The sequence below is a fragment of the Manacus vitellinus genome, unplaced genomic scaffold (genome assembly GCF_001715985.3).
Source record: "Manacus vitellinus isolate BGI_N305 unplaced genomic scaffold, ASM171598v3 scaffold_44_pilon, whole genome shotgun sequence".
NCBI classification, from domain to species: domain Eukaryota; kingdom Metazoa; phylum Chordata; class Aves; order Passeriformes; family Pipridae; genus Manacus; species Manacus vitellinus.
Window position 1 is genome coordinate 2,513,961 of NW_021940565.1, and position 15,034 is coordinate 2,528,994.

The 15,034-nt window shown below is 48.1% G+C and overlaps 2 protein-coding genes across 3 annotated transcripts in view; both read right to left on the reverse strand.

Annotated features, from left to right (window-relative positions):
- SCYL3 (SCY1 like pseudokinase 3) overlaps positions 1-2,139 on the reverse strand; it is a 16,416-nt gene extending 14,277 nt beyond the window's left edge. The window contains exon 1 of one of the 2 annotated variants that reach the window (XM_018079074.2): positions 2,106-2,139. The gene's annotated coding sequence lies outside the window, so the exon portion shown is untranslated. Of the gene's footprint in view, positions 1-885; positions 1,116-2,105 lie in introns of those variants that run through there. The other variant, XM_008933902.4, reaches the window with a different exon arrangement.
- Positions 2,140-7,703: 5,564 nt separating this feature from the next.
- KIFAP3 (kinesin associated protein 3) overlaps positions 7,704-15,034 on the reverse strand; it is a 60,899-nt gene continuing 53,568 nt past the window's right edge. Inside the window, exon 19 of the mRNA XM_029962253.1 lies at positions 7,704-8,123. Within this exon, the coding sequence (XP_029818113.1) occupies positions 8,015-8,123 (109 nt within the window). The 3' untranslated portion in view covers positions 7,704-8,014. The remainder of the gene's footprint in view (positions 8,124-15,034) is intronic.

A 15,034-nucleotide genomic window follows, 5' to 3' on the forward strand; every position in this document is an offset into this window, starting at 1 on the left:
CCAGGGATGGGGCAGCCACAGCTTCTCTGGGCAACCTGTGCCAGGGCCTCACCACCCTCACAGGGAAGAATTTCTTTCATATATCCAACCTAGATTTCCCCTCTTTCAATTTGTACCCATTCCCCCTTGTCCTGTCACTACAGTTCCTGACAAAGAGTCCCTCTCTGGCTTCCCTGTAGCTGCCTCAGACACTGGAAGGTGCTGTGAGGTCTCCACACAACCTTCTCTTCTCCAGGCTGAACAGCCCCAGCTTTCTCAGCCTGTCTCCATAGGGGAGGTGCTCCAGTCCCCTTATCAACTTCATGGCCCTTCTCTGGACTTGCTCAAACAGTTCCATATTCCTTCTTTACATTGAATATCATAACATCAGAGTTATTTCATAACTGATCTCCCCGAGTGCTGCTCTGTGACAGACAGCTCCAAACACACATCCCCCTCTCCAGACAACCTCCTCTCAACGAGGAGCCCAGCAATTCTCAGGATCAAACACTGAGCACCTTCACACAGCCAAGTGACAACAGCAGCCCAGTGAACCACAACCCATGTTTTCCAGCTTTTCTTTTTAGCTACTGAAACTCCAGCAGGCAAAAGCATCTGCCAAGATCTATACCCAGGTGTGGCTAAACCTGGACTCTTGAATGCTGAAGTAAAACATCACTCACACAACCACACTGTGCAAGGACCCACATTTGCTGTATGAGTTAAGAGCACTGCCCACATTATAACCCTTTCACATCTTGTCTTCTATAAACTGTAAACAGGAGCACTAGATGTAGCACACAGCACACCCTGGAATGGAGATGAGCCCGGCAGGGAAAGCCAGAGGGACTGGGAGTTAAGGACAATGTGGGTTTCCTGCCATAAAGAAGTGGAATTGCGATTTACCTTATTCATGGGTTGCTGACACCTGTGCACGGTATTCACCCCAAACACACACGAGCCCTGGCGCTCCACAGCTCAGAGGGAGGCAGTTCCTGGTTTTCCACACGCCTTTTCCGCCACCTCCCAGGCTAGCAGAGCCTCCTGGAAGTGCTCTCGGAGGTGCTGGGGGCTTTGCTCCCAAAGGCAGGGGTTTCCCAAAGTGCCCCCTGCCAGTGTCCACCCGGACCCCCGTACACGCAGAGCACGAACACCGGCAGGTGGGCGCTCAGCAGCCCGCGGGGAGGAAGCCCGGCTTTACTGCACCTCTCCCGAAGGACGCCTCTACCGTGGAACAGGGAAGAGCCCGCGTTTGACACCCGGGCTGCCCGGGAACACGGGGTACCGCCGGCTGCGGGAACAGCACGGCCAGAGCCGCCACCGCGGGATGCGCTCCTGCACGCAGCGCCCGCGACCTTCAGCCCCGTCGCCGCCCCGCCCGCGGCTGCAACAACAGCGCGCTCCGAGCCGGGCCCGGCGGGCCCTGGCCCACACCCTAACCCACGCCCCCTGGCCTGCCAAGAGCCCACCAGGCAAGGCCCCCGCCGTGCCCTCGCCTCCCCGCACCCTACGGGGCCGCCCCGCGGTGCCGGTTGCCTGGGCTGGGCCCCGCGGCCGCCGCTCCGCCCGCCCCTCCCGCTCCGTCCCGGCAGCGCCGCCCCGCGCGGCGCCCCCCTCATGGCCGTGAGGGCGGAGCGCACGTCACCCCCCGCGCAGGGGCGCGGCCACGCGAAAGCGGCGGCGGGCCATTTTGGGTGAGGGCGAAGCTGCCCCGGGGCGCCTTTGGAATCATGGAGTCACAGAATCGTGGAGCCGTCAGGGTTGGAACAGACCTTTGGGATCGTCCTGTCTAGCCGTTCACCTGGCACTGCCACTGTAGCCCCTAAACCACATCGCCCAGCGCTAGATCCAGACACCTCTTAAACAGCTCCAGGGATGGTGACTCCACCACCCCTTGGGCTGCCCATTCCAATGCCTGGCCACCGAACAGTGAAAAAACTTTTTCTAGTATCTAATATGAATCTCATCTTAAGGCCATTTCGTCTTGTTCTCTCACTGCAGGCCCGGTAGAAGAACCCGGCCCCCACCTCCCTCCACCCTCCTGCCAGGGAACCGTAGAGAGCACTGAGGTCCCCCTTGAGCCTCCTCAAGACTGAACACCCCCAGCTCCCTCAGACGTTCCTTACCAGACATGTTTTCTAGAACTTTCAGGACACGCCGCAGCACCGCAATGTCCTTTTCAAAGGACAGTTTTAAATGTCCTTGTCGCCCCTGTGCCCTGCCGGCTCTGCCCGCAGCCCCAGTCCCTCCTGGGCTCATTTCCTACCAAGCTCCAAGTGGCTGCCACAGGGCACCCAGTGCCACCCTCCCTGCCAGCCCAAGGACCAGGGCAGGCAGGGTGGGAGCAAGGCAGGTGGTCTGTCTGACACAGTCGGCAGTGCACCTCCTGTGCGAGGAGATCCATTTAATGCCATTAAAACTAATTGCTCTCCGCGCTGCAGCGTAAAGTGACTCCGGGGAGAGATTTCACGTGAGTGTTTTGGACAGCAGAGTGAAGGTTGAAAGGAATGACTCCAGAGTGGTGGGAGGTCTGGGCTTTTCACACGCTATTTTCGTATCGCCGGTGTTATTCCAGTTTCCTGCAGCGCCAGGACGTGAGGATGTGGTTTGCTCAGTCACTCTGAACCAGCAGCACAGCCCATACGCGTGGCCTCGTCTAGACACAGATTTAATGGCCAGGGCAGCGTGTTTAACACAGGTGGTCTGGGCTGTGGGAACACCTCGGCTTTCTTTAGTAACTCAACTCCACGGGTTTAACCTGCACTAAGTTTTGTGCTGTCAAATCCAGTATGAACTTTCTAGACTGTATTCTTTAGCAGTACACTTTCCCCACTCCCCATTTCTAGTGAAGTCTTCTTATCCATGGACAGCTTGGATGATGCCAGAGACATGGGGCTGCTGCCCAGCAGCTCGTCTATGCTGGAGTCGCTTCAGCAACAACAAAGCCACAGGACCTGCACAAGAAAAGGGATTCCCTCAGATCCACACCCAAACTCCACTCAGTTGAGCCTCACCATCTGTTCAGATGAGCAAGGAGAATGGATTTCTCCTACGCCTGTGCATGGGGAGGGCTATAAGCTGGCATGTCAAGGTTAACATGGGGACACAGTGCTAGGAGGAGTCCACTTCTCTGGCACAGGCATATGCTGGCAGATGGATGATCTGGGTCTTTTTTAATAAAGCAGGAAGATGATGGGAGAAGGAGGCTGGAGGAAAGTAAAATAGGTCATATGTAGTATGACGTACACTATGACACATGTTAAGGGGTAATATAATGTACACAAGAACAGAAACTACATAAAATTCAGGTACACCACCTCCCTCTTTAAAGGCAGGGAAGATCCAGTCTTTGGCCCAAATGGGACAGTCATGCCAAAAGACCCTGGCCCCGAAGTGAAAAATAAGGGAAACTCTGGACATTCCTCACCACAGTTTACTCAAGGTCTAAGTGAGGATTTGTATATCCTCTCTGTGTGTGTTTGTGGCAGGGCAAAGGCAGAAGGTCAGAAGATCTGAACAACTTAAAGATAAAAAATTCTTAATAAGCAACATCTGATTTCTGCTCCCAGCACTTGGCTCTAGCCTCAGGCTATGGTGTGATTCATGTGGCTGTCAGGAAGAAAAGGCAAACCTTGGCTGCTCTGCATCATTTATGGTGTATTTCCTTTGCTGGACAGCCTCTGTGGAGAAGCATTCCTTACCTTTACCTGCTTTTCCCATGTGAGTCCATTGTTCCACACAGACTGAAGGCACCAAGGTGTGTGTCCTATTTAGGGCCCTGTTACACCAGGTGATGCACAAACACCCCAGCTGGGCTTTGTCCACAAACTTCTTTTGCCTTTCCTAAAAACAACCAATGGGGGGCTCCTCCAGAGTACCACCTAGGAGCTGATGAACCCCCCTACCCTTGTCTTTCAGGGACAGAGGGAACCAGCAGGATTACAGAGCTTGTAGCAAGTACCTCATTATGTTTGTAACTGGTTATTTAAGTTGATTGGACAAGAAAAGATTGCCATAGTGGAGAGACAGCCAGCCAGTAGGAGATGACAGGGCAAAAAGCACATCTATGGAATAGAGCCTTTAAGGTCTAAAGGGACATCTGGGGACCATTGTCATAGAATCCCAGAATGGTTTGGGTTGGAAGGGACCTTAAAGATCATCTTGTTCTAAACCCCCAGCCATGGGCAGAGACTGCTTTCACTAGAGTTGGTTGCTCAGAGCTCCATCCAGCCTGGCCTTGGACACTTCCAGGGACAGGACATCCACAGCTCCAGTCTGTCCAGCAGACTCTGGTGCAGTCGCTCTCTGTGCTGTAGAAATCTTCTCCAGCTCTTCCTCTTCCAGGCCATGTGGCCTTTGTGAAAGGCAGGGGAAAACAAGGCTGCAGTGGTGCTCCCAGCTGATACCTTTTCCAGTGATGTCCTATTCCCACCTAGTCATGTTAGTTCCAACTACAGCACAGTAGCTTATTGCTGCTAATATTTCTCAAGTACTCAACTGCTTAATAAACAGAAGTGGGTTTCTCTTTTTAGGGGGCAAGGACCCCAACACACTTTTTCCAGCTCCAGAAAAAGTCTATATTTTTATTCAAGTGGGTGTCCAGACCGACTGGTTGCAAATGTCACCTTGTGCCTGTGAAGCACGTGCAGGGCAGTGCTGTCACCCCACCATCTGTGCAGCTCCAGCACCTCTCCTAGTGCCTCAGAGCTCTCTCAGGAGAAAACCTCAAAACCTTAAGCTTGAGGAAAAACTGAGCACATCACAACAACTTCAGGGGCTGACAGCTGCCACATGAGTTGCACCAGTAAGTCAGCTTCACTGTTTTCCTTGTTCTTTGAGCATGGTCACAGCAGGAATGGAGGCTGTCGCTGTTCTCAGCCTCCTGGCACGACAAGAGGACATCTGAGCTTACCACTACCCTTATTACAGGAACTCCACTAAAGAACCTGCCAGAGGGGCCTGAAATCTCTTGTATCTAAACAGAGCTTGTCCTGCTTATTCCAGAAGTAGATACATCTTGTTCCTGTTTCATTTAATCCAGAATGGATTAAACTAAACAGAATCATGGCAGTCTGATTTCAGAATGAAATGCACATGTTAAACTGTCAGCAGACAGCTCCACACCCCCTGGATATTTAAAAGACCTTGAATCAGGTCCTTCCTGAGCTCTCAGGGATGAGGATATTTGTTTACTTTTGCTTTCCCCACCCTGTTGCCCTGGTAAGCTCCTAAATACCCGTGTAGTACAAGTAATAACTTAGCACACGATTTGAGGCGGCTGCTTTGAGCCCGTTGCTCACGGAAACGAGCCCGTACATCTGCACAAAGCCTCTGTAATCGCTACCAGACCTATGAGCTTCTCAGCCCATGCTTGTTTCACTGTGCTATTAACTTTACAGCCTAATTATATCTAAAACACTTGCCTAACCAAACTCATTAATTAATTAGCAGCAGGCTGGGAAAGAGGATACTCCTGGGATGGTTCAGGATTGCTCCTGCAGGGAAAGAAAAGAGGAGCCTTACAAAGTCAGAGAGAGAAACCAGGAAAAAGAGGAAAGGACAAAAGTTGTAGAAGTTGCTAAAAGAAAGCAGATCCCTCCTCGCCCCATTTTATACAGGATACAGTACCCAGGGACTGAATCCATAAATACATATAATTAAACAGGTCAGACTCTCCAGGCTCCCTCCAACACCCACAGGAAATGTGATATAGATTGAAAAGTCTATGTGCTCCTATCTTTTTTTTCTCCCTTTCTGGCTCAGGAACTGTAATTAAAGGGGAAAATCAGCCTCCCTCCTGCCTTAGAGTGCAGTGGCACAGCTGTTTTTCATCTTGGCTAGCAGGCTCTGTCCTCAGGCTACTAAGTGCTGAGTAATTTTTACCAAGCTCTGCTTGCAGATAAATGATGTTCTTCTCTTAGCTGCTGCCAGGCAAAGCTACAAATACTTGATCTTTTATTCTTTTCTCATAAACTCCTAACACTGAATACTAAAAATGCTGCCAGAGATTTTTCCACTGCCATTTATTCTCAGCATGGTCACAACTGTAATACAATTACAGACACCCACCCATTCGCTGGAGCTCGACTGCAGCTCCTCGTTAACCTGAAGCTTCCAATTAAAGGCTCCTTCAGTTTTGCATATACTCCAAGGACCCACTTCATTTTGTTTTTCCCCCAAAACACATTCCATGAGAAGGGCAACTGCTTTAAATAACTTCACACTAATTTTCTGGAAAAGCCTGAGGAGCGAGTGCCAGTCTCAGAAGAAAAGCCTGAGTCTGAGTGTGCAGTTTGGGGAATTTCTCTCACAGCTATAACCATAAAAGTATCTGAAAGCTTTTGACTAAACGTAGCACAACTGCTGGCCAAATCCAGTGTGGCCTCAGAACAAAGGAAAGCATCTAGAAAGGTACAGCACTGGAAAGCCATTAGTTTAATTCCAGTTTTCTGCCATGTTTCTAGTGAGATCTTATGCGTTCTAAGAAACTGCATAAAAATTAATTTAAAATGGTATAGAAAATAATTTTAAAAATACTAGTTAATCTTGGCAATGCTTTTCTTCCACCTATCTCCAGTGAGTGAAACCATGAACAAGAAGCCAGCACAGGGAGGAGGCTGAAAACTGGTAAGAAATACCATGGCTAATTTTAGCCTTGTTTCCAGTCATGAAGCATGAAACACAGGGAGTAATGGTGCTTACAAAAGTACCTGCACACTTTTTAAAGGTAAAGCAAGGTTTCAAAACAATCTTGATTTCCAAGGTATTTTTGAAGTATAAGACTAATAGTCTGTCAGCTTCCTAAACAAGCTCATGCCTTTAAAGATCACCTTCCCAGCACAGACCCCAGTCTTATGGGATTATGGCAACAGGTTTAGTAGGATCAGCCCCCAGTGCAAGCCAGCTTTCCATTTAAGCCATAAATGAGGGAGAAAAGAGCAGAGGAACAATTCTGCAAATCAAAAGCCATTAATGAAAGAAAAAAAGATGAGGCAGAGGTAGCTTTTCTTTTAAAAAGTGAAAATCTGAACTGCCTTGATGGCTGTGGCAGAGAGGGCATTTCCCTCACTTTCTTGTGTCTGTTAGCTGGGGGTGCACAGCTAAAGAACAGCTTCAGCCTGAACTCTGTTTGCACGTTGCATATTTCAAACCCTGGCTTTAAGCAATCCCCGCACTGTGAGCCCAACGTGCAGGTGTCTTGGCCTGTCTGTGCTGCTCAGTGATCCGTGCTCAGATCCAGCTTAAGCCCCGTGAACGAGCAGGACAGGATGGATTTGTATTTCCGGATGGGGAAGCTGGGAGAAAGGCTCTGCATCTGGATTCTGAACCAAGGTACAGCGTTTTTCTCTTGCTGGCCCTCAGGGTGTGGCTGTCTTCTCTCAGCCCACAGAGCTCTGCTTAAACGCTATGGTAAATGTATTCTGTTGTAGTGTAGTTTCTAATTTTAAGTGTTCTCAAGCACTTAAACCAGATTGTAAATATCTGAAGCTCCAGGGAGTGAATCTGTGCCATCTTTCCATTATTAAAGTGTTCAGACCCAGGGCTGGACTCCGGTCCAAACTATGTGTCAGGGCAGTGCCAGGAGATGCTGGGGCTTAACAGTGTTCCTGTGACTGAAGTGTGAGAGGGAAACAGTCCATGTTAAACACACTGCACATGGAGCACTCGTCTTAAATGTCTTGTAAAACACATGAAACATTGGTTAGAAACATATTCACCACTGCTGACCACACAGGTTTTTATGTTTAATAGAAATTAAATTAGTAGCTTGATATACATAATGTGACACTTTCCAGTCCAGTAGTTTCCAATTCCTGCTTTCAAGTCACAGAGTGAATACTGTACAAAAATAATAACAAAGAGCAACCAAAGAATAAACACTGTCACTAACACACTGGACCCAGAAAGGCTACGTTTATCTGGAGCTACACATGCCAAAGGATACAGAGTGACGGCCCCATCTGGTACAGTCATGCATTACCAAGGGACAGAGCTGTGCTGCAGGCACACCCGCTTCCTCCAGGGCTGGGGGCGCTCACCGTGCTCCATAGCCGTAGTAATACGGTTCATCCGGGCGGTATCCATAGGCAGTCGCTGGGCGGCCCGGAACCCCCGGGGACTGACCGAATCCATCAACTCCCATGCTACAAAATAACAAGGAGAGAGAAACTGCAGGTTTTTGTAGGGCAGAGAAGGTACACTAAGGCTGGTGTCTCCAACTCCTCCTGCCAGAGTTTTGTGAGGCAACTTTGCAAGCCATGTTCATGTTTCCCTTTCTAGCCAGCATTCCTCTGTCTCCTCTTCCCCGGTGGGAAAAGAAATGCTGCAGAGAAATCAACACAACTCCTATTGAGGAAAGGCTTCCAGGTCCATAGGAGATCTCAGAAGAGACAGACCCCTTCTCTTCCATCCTTGTATGGACTTACTGGCCAAGAACTTCACTCCTGTAACTGGATTTCTCCCTCTGTATACTGAAGTTAACATGTCTTTCAGGAAAGGCTTCGTGCATGCTTCTGGCAAAGGCCACTGTAACCCTGCCCTACACAGCACCTCTGAACAGTCTCAGTCCCTGCCTTCAGTACACTTCTGAAGTGCCTGGGAAAACACCAGCTAGAAGGGAGAAAGTGAGAAGATGTGACACAGCAACATAGTTCAGTAAAGGATGGTGCTTTCAGGTGGACTATAGGTTGGCAGCCAAATGGCAGAAAGCATTCATCATATACTGAAAGGCTGTGTACTAATGAGACAGAATAATTCATTTTTCATATAGAATAGCACCTACAGTCTCCCTTAAGAGAAATCCCTTACACCTAAAGAGTACCACAGCAATGAATTAGATATTAAAACACAAGAACTGCATAGGGAAAAGTGGCACATTTTTCATGCTCCACAGTAACTCTCATGGAGGAGGTAGAGGAAAAACGAATATTGCTTAAGACACTGGACTACTGCCTATTCATAGTTATGTCACTTCTTAACTTCCACTTCAGTAGAGGGACAAATGAAAAAGGATCCTGATTTATTTTCTGACTAAAGATGCATTGAAAGGAGCTGAACTTCCCCTCTGAAGACTGTCAAAACACAAAGAACCAAAGTGCCTTTGGAGTGGGGAAAAGCTGAACCTCATTACTGCCAATTATCCATATGGAACATGGGTTATGCAACAGGCAAGGCTGGGAAAGAATGACCCCTCCAGAAGATGTACAATGGGTGGGCCCCAGGCCCTGGCTCAGCAAGAAGCTGGCACTGCTGAATCAGTTGGACTGAAAGGGCTCAGCTTGCAGTGGTGGGGGACCATGTCCATCACTCTGTCCTCACAAAGGCACTTTCCCCAGATTGTGTCTCAGTGAGGTCCTAGAAAAGGATCCTTGGTGCCTGGTTTCTCAGCAAACTAGTTCACTCATGGGATGTTCTAATAATCAGGTGAAGGTGGAAAGTCTGAGGCTGAGATTTGTCCTCTGAGAGGGAAAGGGACACAGTCAACAGCCAAGCTGCAGAGAAAATCACTCCAGTTTATCTGAAAATACCTTGAGAAATGCCATGTCCTGGAAGTGCTTTGCATTCCCATGTCTGCCTGTGTGTATTTGAATGGGCAATGCCCCTGTCCCCACCTCCTACACCGAGCCATCAGTCTGAGCAGAGCCTTCAGCACAGCAGAGAGCAGCAGAGTGGCTGTGGTGTATCCTGCAGTGGTGCAAAGCTCTGTGAACGCACTGCTCTGGCTCCACACCTGCCTCTGGCCACCGGTTCTTTCCTGTATCCACTCTGAAGTCCTGTTACTCTTTTTCAAGCTCATTAGGAAATGAGCTGGTGACCTCTGAGGCACCTTCCCCAGCTGCCTCCTTTGTACCTGGCAAACAACAGCTTTCTCATTATGAGGCCTGAAGCTTTGAAAGAGGGGATTAAGAGAAATCCTGTTACTTTGTGTTTCACTCTTATCTCCAGAAACCCCAAACCGTGAACTCACCTTAGCCAGAGAATGGTCCCTGCTCCTCCCTGTTCCTGATTTCCAGAATGCAAAGGACTGACAGACAGACCTTGCACGGGCTGCCCTTGGGGGCCCATGTCTCAACACAGACCCCAAAGCTCTTCCAAGCAAGCCAACAAGGACAAGCAGAAAGATGAGTAGTATTTTTGGCAGTTCAAAAAACAAACCAATTGAAGAACTACCGTAAAACATCAATTCTTTTGGAGTTCTTTTGGTACTGTCAGTGCTAGGAGTTAATAACATACTAAAAGAAGGTGTAGTGGGATTTGGAAGTGCAGGGTCGAGTTCTGTTGTGTTTCTACAAGTTCCCAGTTACATGTGTAACACTGCAGAGAAGCAGAACTCTTTAAGGCTACCTTCAAACTCAGGAATTCCATTGTTGTCTTCCAAACATCCTTAAAACATCTATGCTTTTCTGGGTTTATCTTTCAATGTTGTTTGTTGTGACTATAACAAAGTCAGTTGTGGTAAGTTGCTTTTATTACTAGTGTGGTAGAATAAGGGCTTTTTGCAACTCTGCTCCCTACTGAAAAGCTCATTCTGGAATGATGTTTAAGTGAGTGAGGAGAGGGAGGGTGCCTGAGGCTGCTGACTGCAAGTCAAGCTTGTAGGGGACATGCCTTGGCCCACAGGAGAGACAGAAGGAGCTATCCTCGGGTTTACTGTGGCAGAGAGGCACACAACAGACAGGAGTTGGAGACCTGTCCTGAGCTTCTTTTAGTCCCTCCATTATACACCCCAAACTAAAATAGCACTGACTCTTTGGGGTGAGGTGTAATAACGCCCTGAGCCACATGGTGGCAATGGGCCTCTATCGCTGGAGGCTGAGCTCTTCCAGCCACTTCCAGCTCAGTAATCCTTATTCAAAGAACTTCTAAATGTATTTAAATTGATAACAAGAGCAGGGAAAATATGGTTTCAATCACATTCTCAGCAAATCATTTTTTTAATATTTTTTTTTATAAACGTGTAAGTAATTAGGTAAAGATCCCTAGAGTTTAAACTTTGAGGAGTATCAGTTATTTCCAAATGGTTCAGACATATGTTAGTGTCCTGAAGAAAACTGGAAGAGATGGATCAGCTGATAACTGCTTTGGACAGCTAAAAAAAAAAAAAGGAACAGAAAATCACATTAAAACACCTTGATCAAATCACTACTCTCTCCTATCTAAATATTTCTCTTAAGTAAATGAACGTTTGACCATGCTTCAAAAAAACTGGCTTCATTTTTACAAGTTAGTGCTCTTGAAGCACACCAGCTTTGCCTGTGGGACTGACTGCCCTGGCAGGCTGCAGCCCAGAGCCTGTCATAGTTGAAGGGAAGGCTCCTTAGCCCAGGAGATAACGGAGGGGTAGGACAACCAAACAGCCAACACGCGCCTGGAGACTGAGTCCAGAGTCTGGCTCGCTCAGGAGGCTGACAGGCCAAGGGCATAACCCACCAAGGTGGAGACGGGTTTAAAAACCAAGTCCTGATGAATCCTTGCCCCTTCTGCCAAGAACAGCAGAAGGGGAGAGCCAGGAGAGATGGCAGTTCTGCAGCTGTAAACACTGTTGGGTAACGACTGGCCTGAGATCATGATTTGTGCCATGTGTGCTCAAATTTATACCAGCAACCGAGTTCAAAACTTGCTCCTAAGAAAAATGTGTTGTTGGCCTTATGATACGGCATCTACCAGGAAACTCAGTGCTGAGCAGAGCAAGCACCAGCCTGTCTTCCTAAAAAGTTAAGGACATGTAATTATGCCATTTAGGGCAACAATACACATCCCAGAATTAGTATTTTGTCCTCCCAATACCCCTATTCACTTTGGTACCTAGCAGAAGTGCATGCACCCCTGCAGTTGTAGACTGGATATGGATCATACAGCACCACAACAAACCCCTCAGATAAATGGCTTAAGCCGCTGCCTCACTGTGCAAGTGATTTCAGGCAGTTCTGTCTCTCGGCATCGCGCGCCTGCGCACAGAGATCCATGTCTGCAACCCACGGGCACAGCACAACCGTGTGCTTGTGCAAACCTCACCCCACGCCTGGGGCTGATGGAGTTAAACAGTGAACAGCCCAGCTAATTACTACGTACTGCTAACCTCAGTTGCTCGTTCATTTTGAGACCCTTTAAAATATGAACTGTGTATTTTACCCCTATGCACTCTCTTAATGATTTGTTTTTTTTAGACTGAAATCACTTCCAGCCATCAGTTATACTCGAGGTCTCTACACATGCACTTCTCCAAGCACAAATATTTCTTTTTCCTATTGGTCTGCCAGCCCCTGTCAGAGCAAATTTCACTTTAAACTAAATGCTATGATACTTAAAACCTCTTGGATTACTCAGGCTGCTAGTGTGATCTATGACCTTCCCCAAATGACAGCTGAACTTTCCAATTTGCTTGTACTGCTGGGGAACTGAAGAACACATGCCGAAGAGGAAAATGTTCCTGATGTGCATGAGTGAGGAGAGATTTCTTAACAGCTCTGCTTATTGATGCTTGCTCTGATTCATAACATCCAAATTAATATGCCCATGTAGGATCCTAGATGCTCTCACATAATTTAAGATGTAAAGAATGACTGTGTCCCCCACTCGACAGGAAATGCCAGCCGGTGTCCCACTGTACCCACAAAATACTTCCTTTCCTTAACTCCCTCCTGCCCCCAGAGCCCCAGAGACTAGACAGGCTTTGTGGAACGTCTGGAAGACCTGGCAGGCTCCCACAGAGAGCACTCCACCAGGAATCCTCTGCTGGGGTTTCCCTGCAGGTACCTGTGCTGCTCCCCAGGGCACGGTACCAGAGGAGAGGCTCTGAGCATCTCACTGGGTCATTAGCGCCCGGGTGCAGAGTGACCGCAGAGCTCTCCTGAGCCACAGACACCTGAGCCTGTCCACACCAGTGCTCACACTGGTGCCTGTGCTGGTGCTGACAGGGTGCTCTAAAACTGGATCCTAATTCCAAGGTACTAATTCCTCTGGCATAAGCAGGGCCTCAGAAAGGCAAGTCCAGCGTCGCTGAGGAAATTCTTGGTCATGAGTAACCCCTTAAAGTCCAACTGAACACTCCCCCCCCCAGGAAGATCCACGGATCTTGGAGCGATCCTAGCAAAAAACCAGTTTGGGAAGCAGGCCTGTACAGTCAGAGGTATGAACAACTGTGGCAATGATTGTACCAGAGTGTGCACTGAAAGACTGGGACTGCCCGTGCAGGTGAAGGCAGCCCAGGAAAAGCCTTCAAGGGTGAAGTACCAGTTTAGGAGCTCACACTTTAGGGCCAAAGTTTCATCCTTTTCTGCCCCAAATTAAAGCACCCTGGAATCACTGCCCACTGAAAATGACCTTCAAGCTAAACACATACAGTGCTTCCACCGGACCTAAGGTTTCAGCTACATTTCTTTTCATCCTAAACCTGTTATAAAACCCTGTTAATCCTCCCTCCTTACTCTGCATCAACAATAACTGACGGCTCAGAGGCTCTCAGCTACTTACCAGGGATATAAGCTTTATAATTTTATTAACAATAAAATCTATTTTAAATTAAAAAAAAAAAATCTGTAAATTTATACTTCCCTAGATCTTCTAACCTTGCTAAGACCAACCAAATATTACTTGCAGCTTTCACCTCATCAGCTACTCTACCAAGTCCAAATGAAGGAATCCCACCCAAAGTTCTGGTGCTCCAATGAGCTGCTGAGAGGGTTTATGTGCAGGTGTGAACAGGCAGCCCCTGCTGACACACATGGCACTCTTCCTTCTGCCACTGATCACACCTGCAGCTTTTCAAAACTCCTCCTGAGTATCAGAGAATGGGGGTTGAACCAAAAAGTTTCTGAGCATCTTTCAGAAACCTGATATAAGTACAGTTCATAGCAACCTCACTGTTTCCTTTCTACCTTCTCCCTCTATACACCAGGTATTATTGTTTCTAAAAAGCACTGTCTTCACTCTCAAGTCATCCCCCACCTCATCCCAGGCATTCAGAACTTCATGCAGTGCATCCTTCAAGTCCTAAAGTTTCCCTTCTGTGAATCTACTCACGTGTGACAGCATTGTTGGTACCATACAGTTACCATCCTGCATTCTCTTATAAACTCCCATGCCATAAACCCCCGTATTCCACAATGCTGTCTCAAGCTTCCCTGTATAACAGACAAAAAGACATTACATTGAGATGAATACTGAAGGCTATATTTTTCCCTCAGGAGGTGCCTGAGCCATAGGAGTGGCACTCCGGTCTTTAATCTCCAGACAAGCACAGCATTATAATCTGTACAAATGAGATGCAGTTTATTGATTATACTTGTCAACAAGAGACACAGGGGTTTGCCAGCAGCAAAGTCCATATTTTTTCTCTCATCTCAGTGGGTGGTTTTGTTTGCTTGTTTTTGAAGTGTTGATGAGAGGTGCTGGAGTGCAAGTCTGAGACAAGGACTGCAGTGCAGGGCAGTGTAATCATGTATGGGATGTGACAGAGTCCTGCCAGCCCAATGAGCTTGTTAGTAAAGGCTGCAGCTCCCTCCCTCCATCCACAGGTTTCCCCTGCACAGAGAGCAGGGTACAGAAAAGCAGGGGAGCTGGGGGCACCCAGGCCTTGACCCATCGGACAGTGAGGATTCAGGCACCACGTGCATCCAAGCACAGGAGGCAGGAAATGGGTTTGAATTCCACAGAACACACACACCCCTCCAGCTTCTAATGGTATCTTTAGGTAAGAAGATGGTATCCTTTGCAGGTACCAGTGAACCACCACACCTAAGCCAAGGCTCAGAACCTGTGAAGCCCACGGACTCTGTGGCCTGTCTGCTGATATTCCCTGTCAGCTAAGCACTGGATGGGATCCCATTCTCCTACGACCCATCATGAAAGAGCAGAGGGCATCACAAAGGGGCACAAGGCCCATTGCTTTTTCCCTTCCTTAGAGTCTAGCAATCAAGAAGATAATCCTATTTACTCCTACATGCCAGCTACCTCTGGTTTTCCTTCACTGACCATAAATTTTCTGTGCTTCAGAGTAAGAGCACAAACCATGGGTTATGGAGAAAGCATACAACTGAGGAAGCCTTAGGAAAAA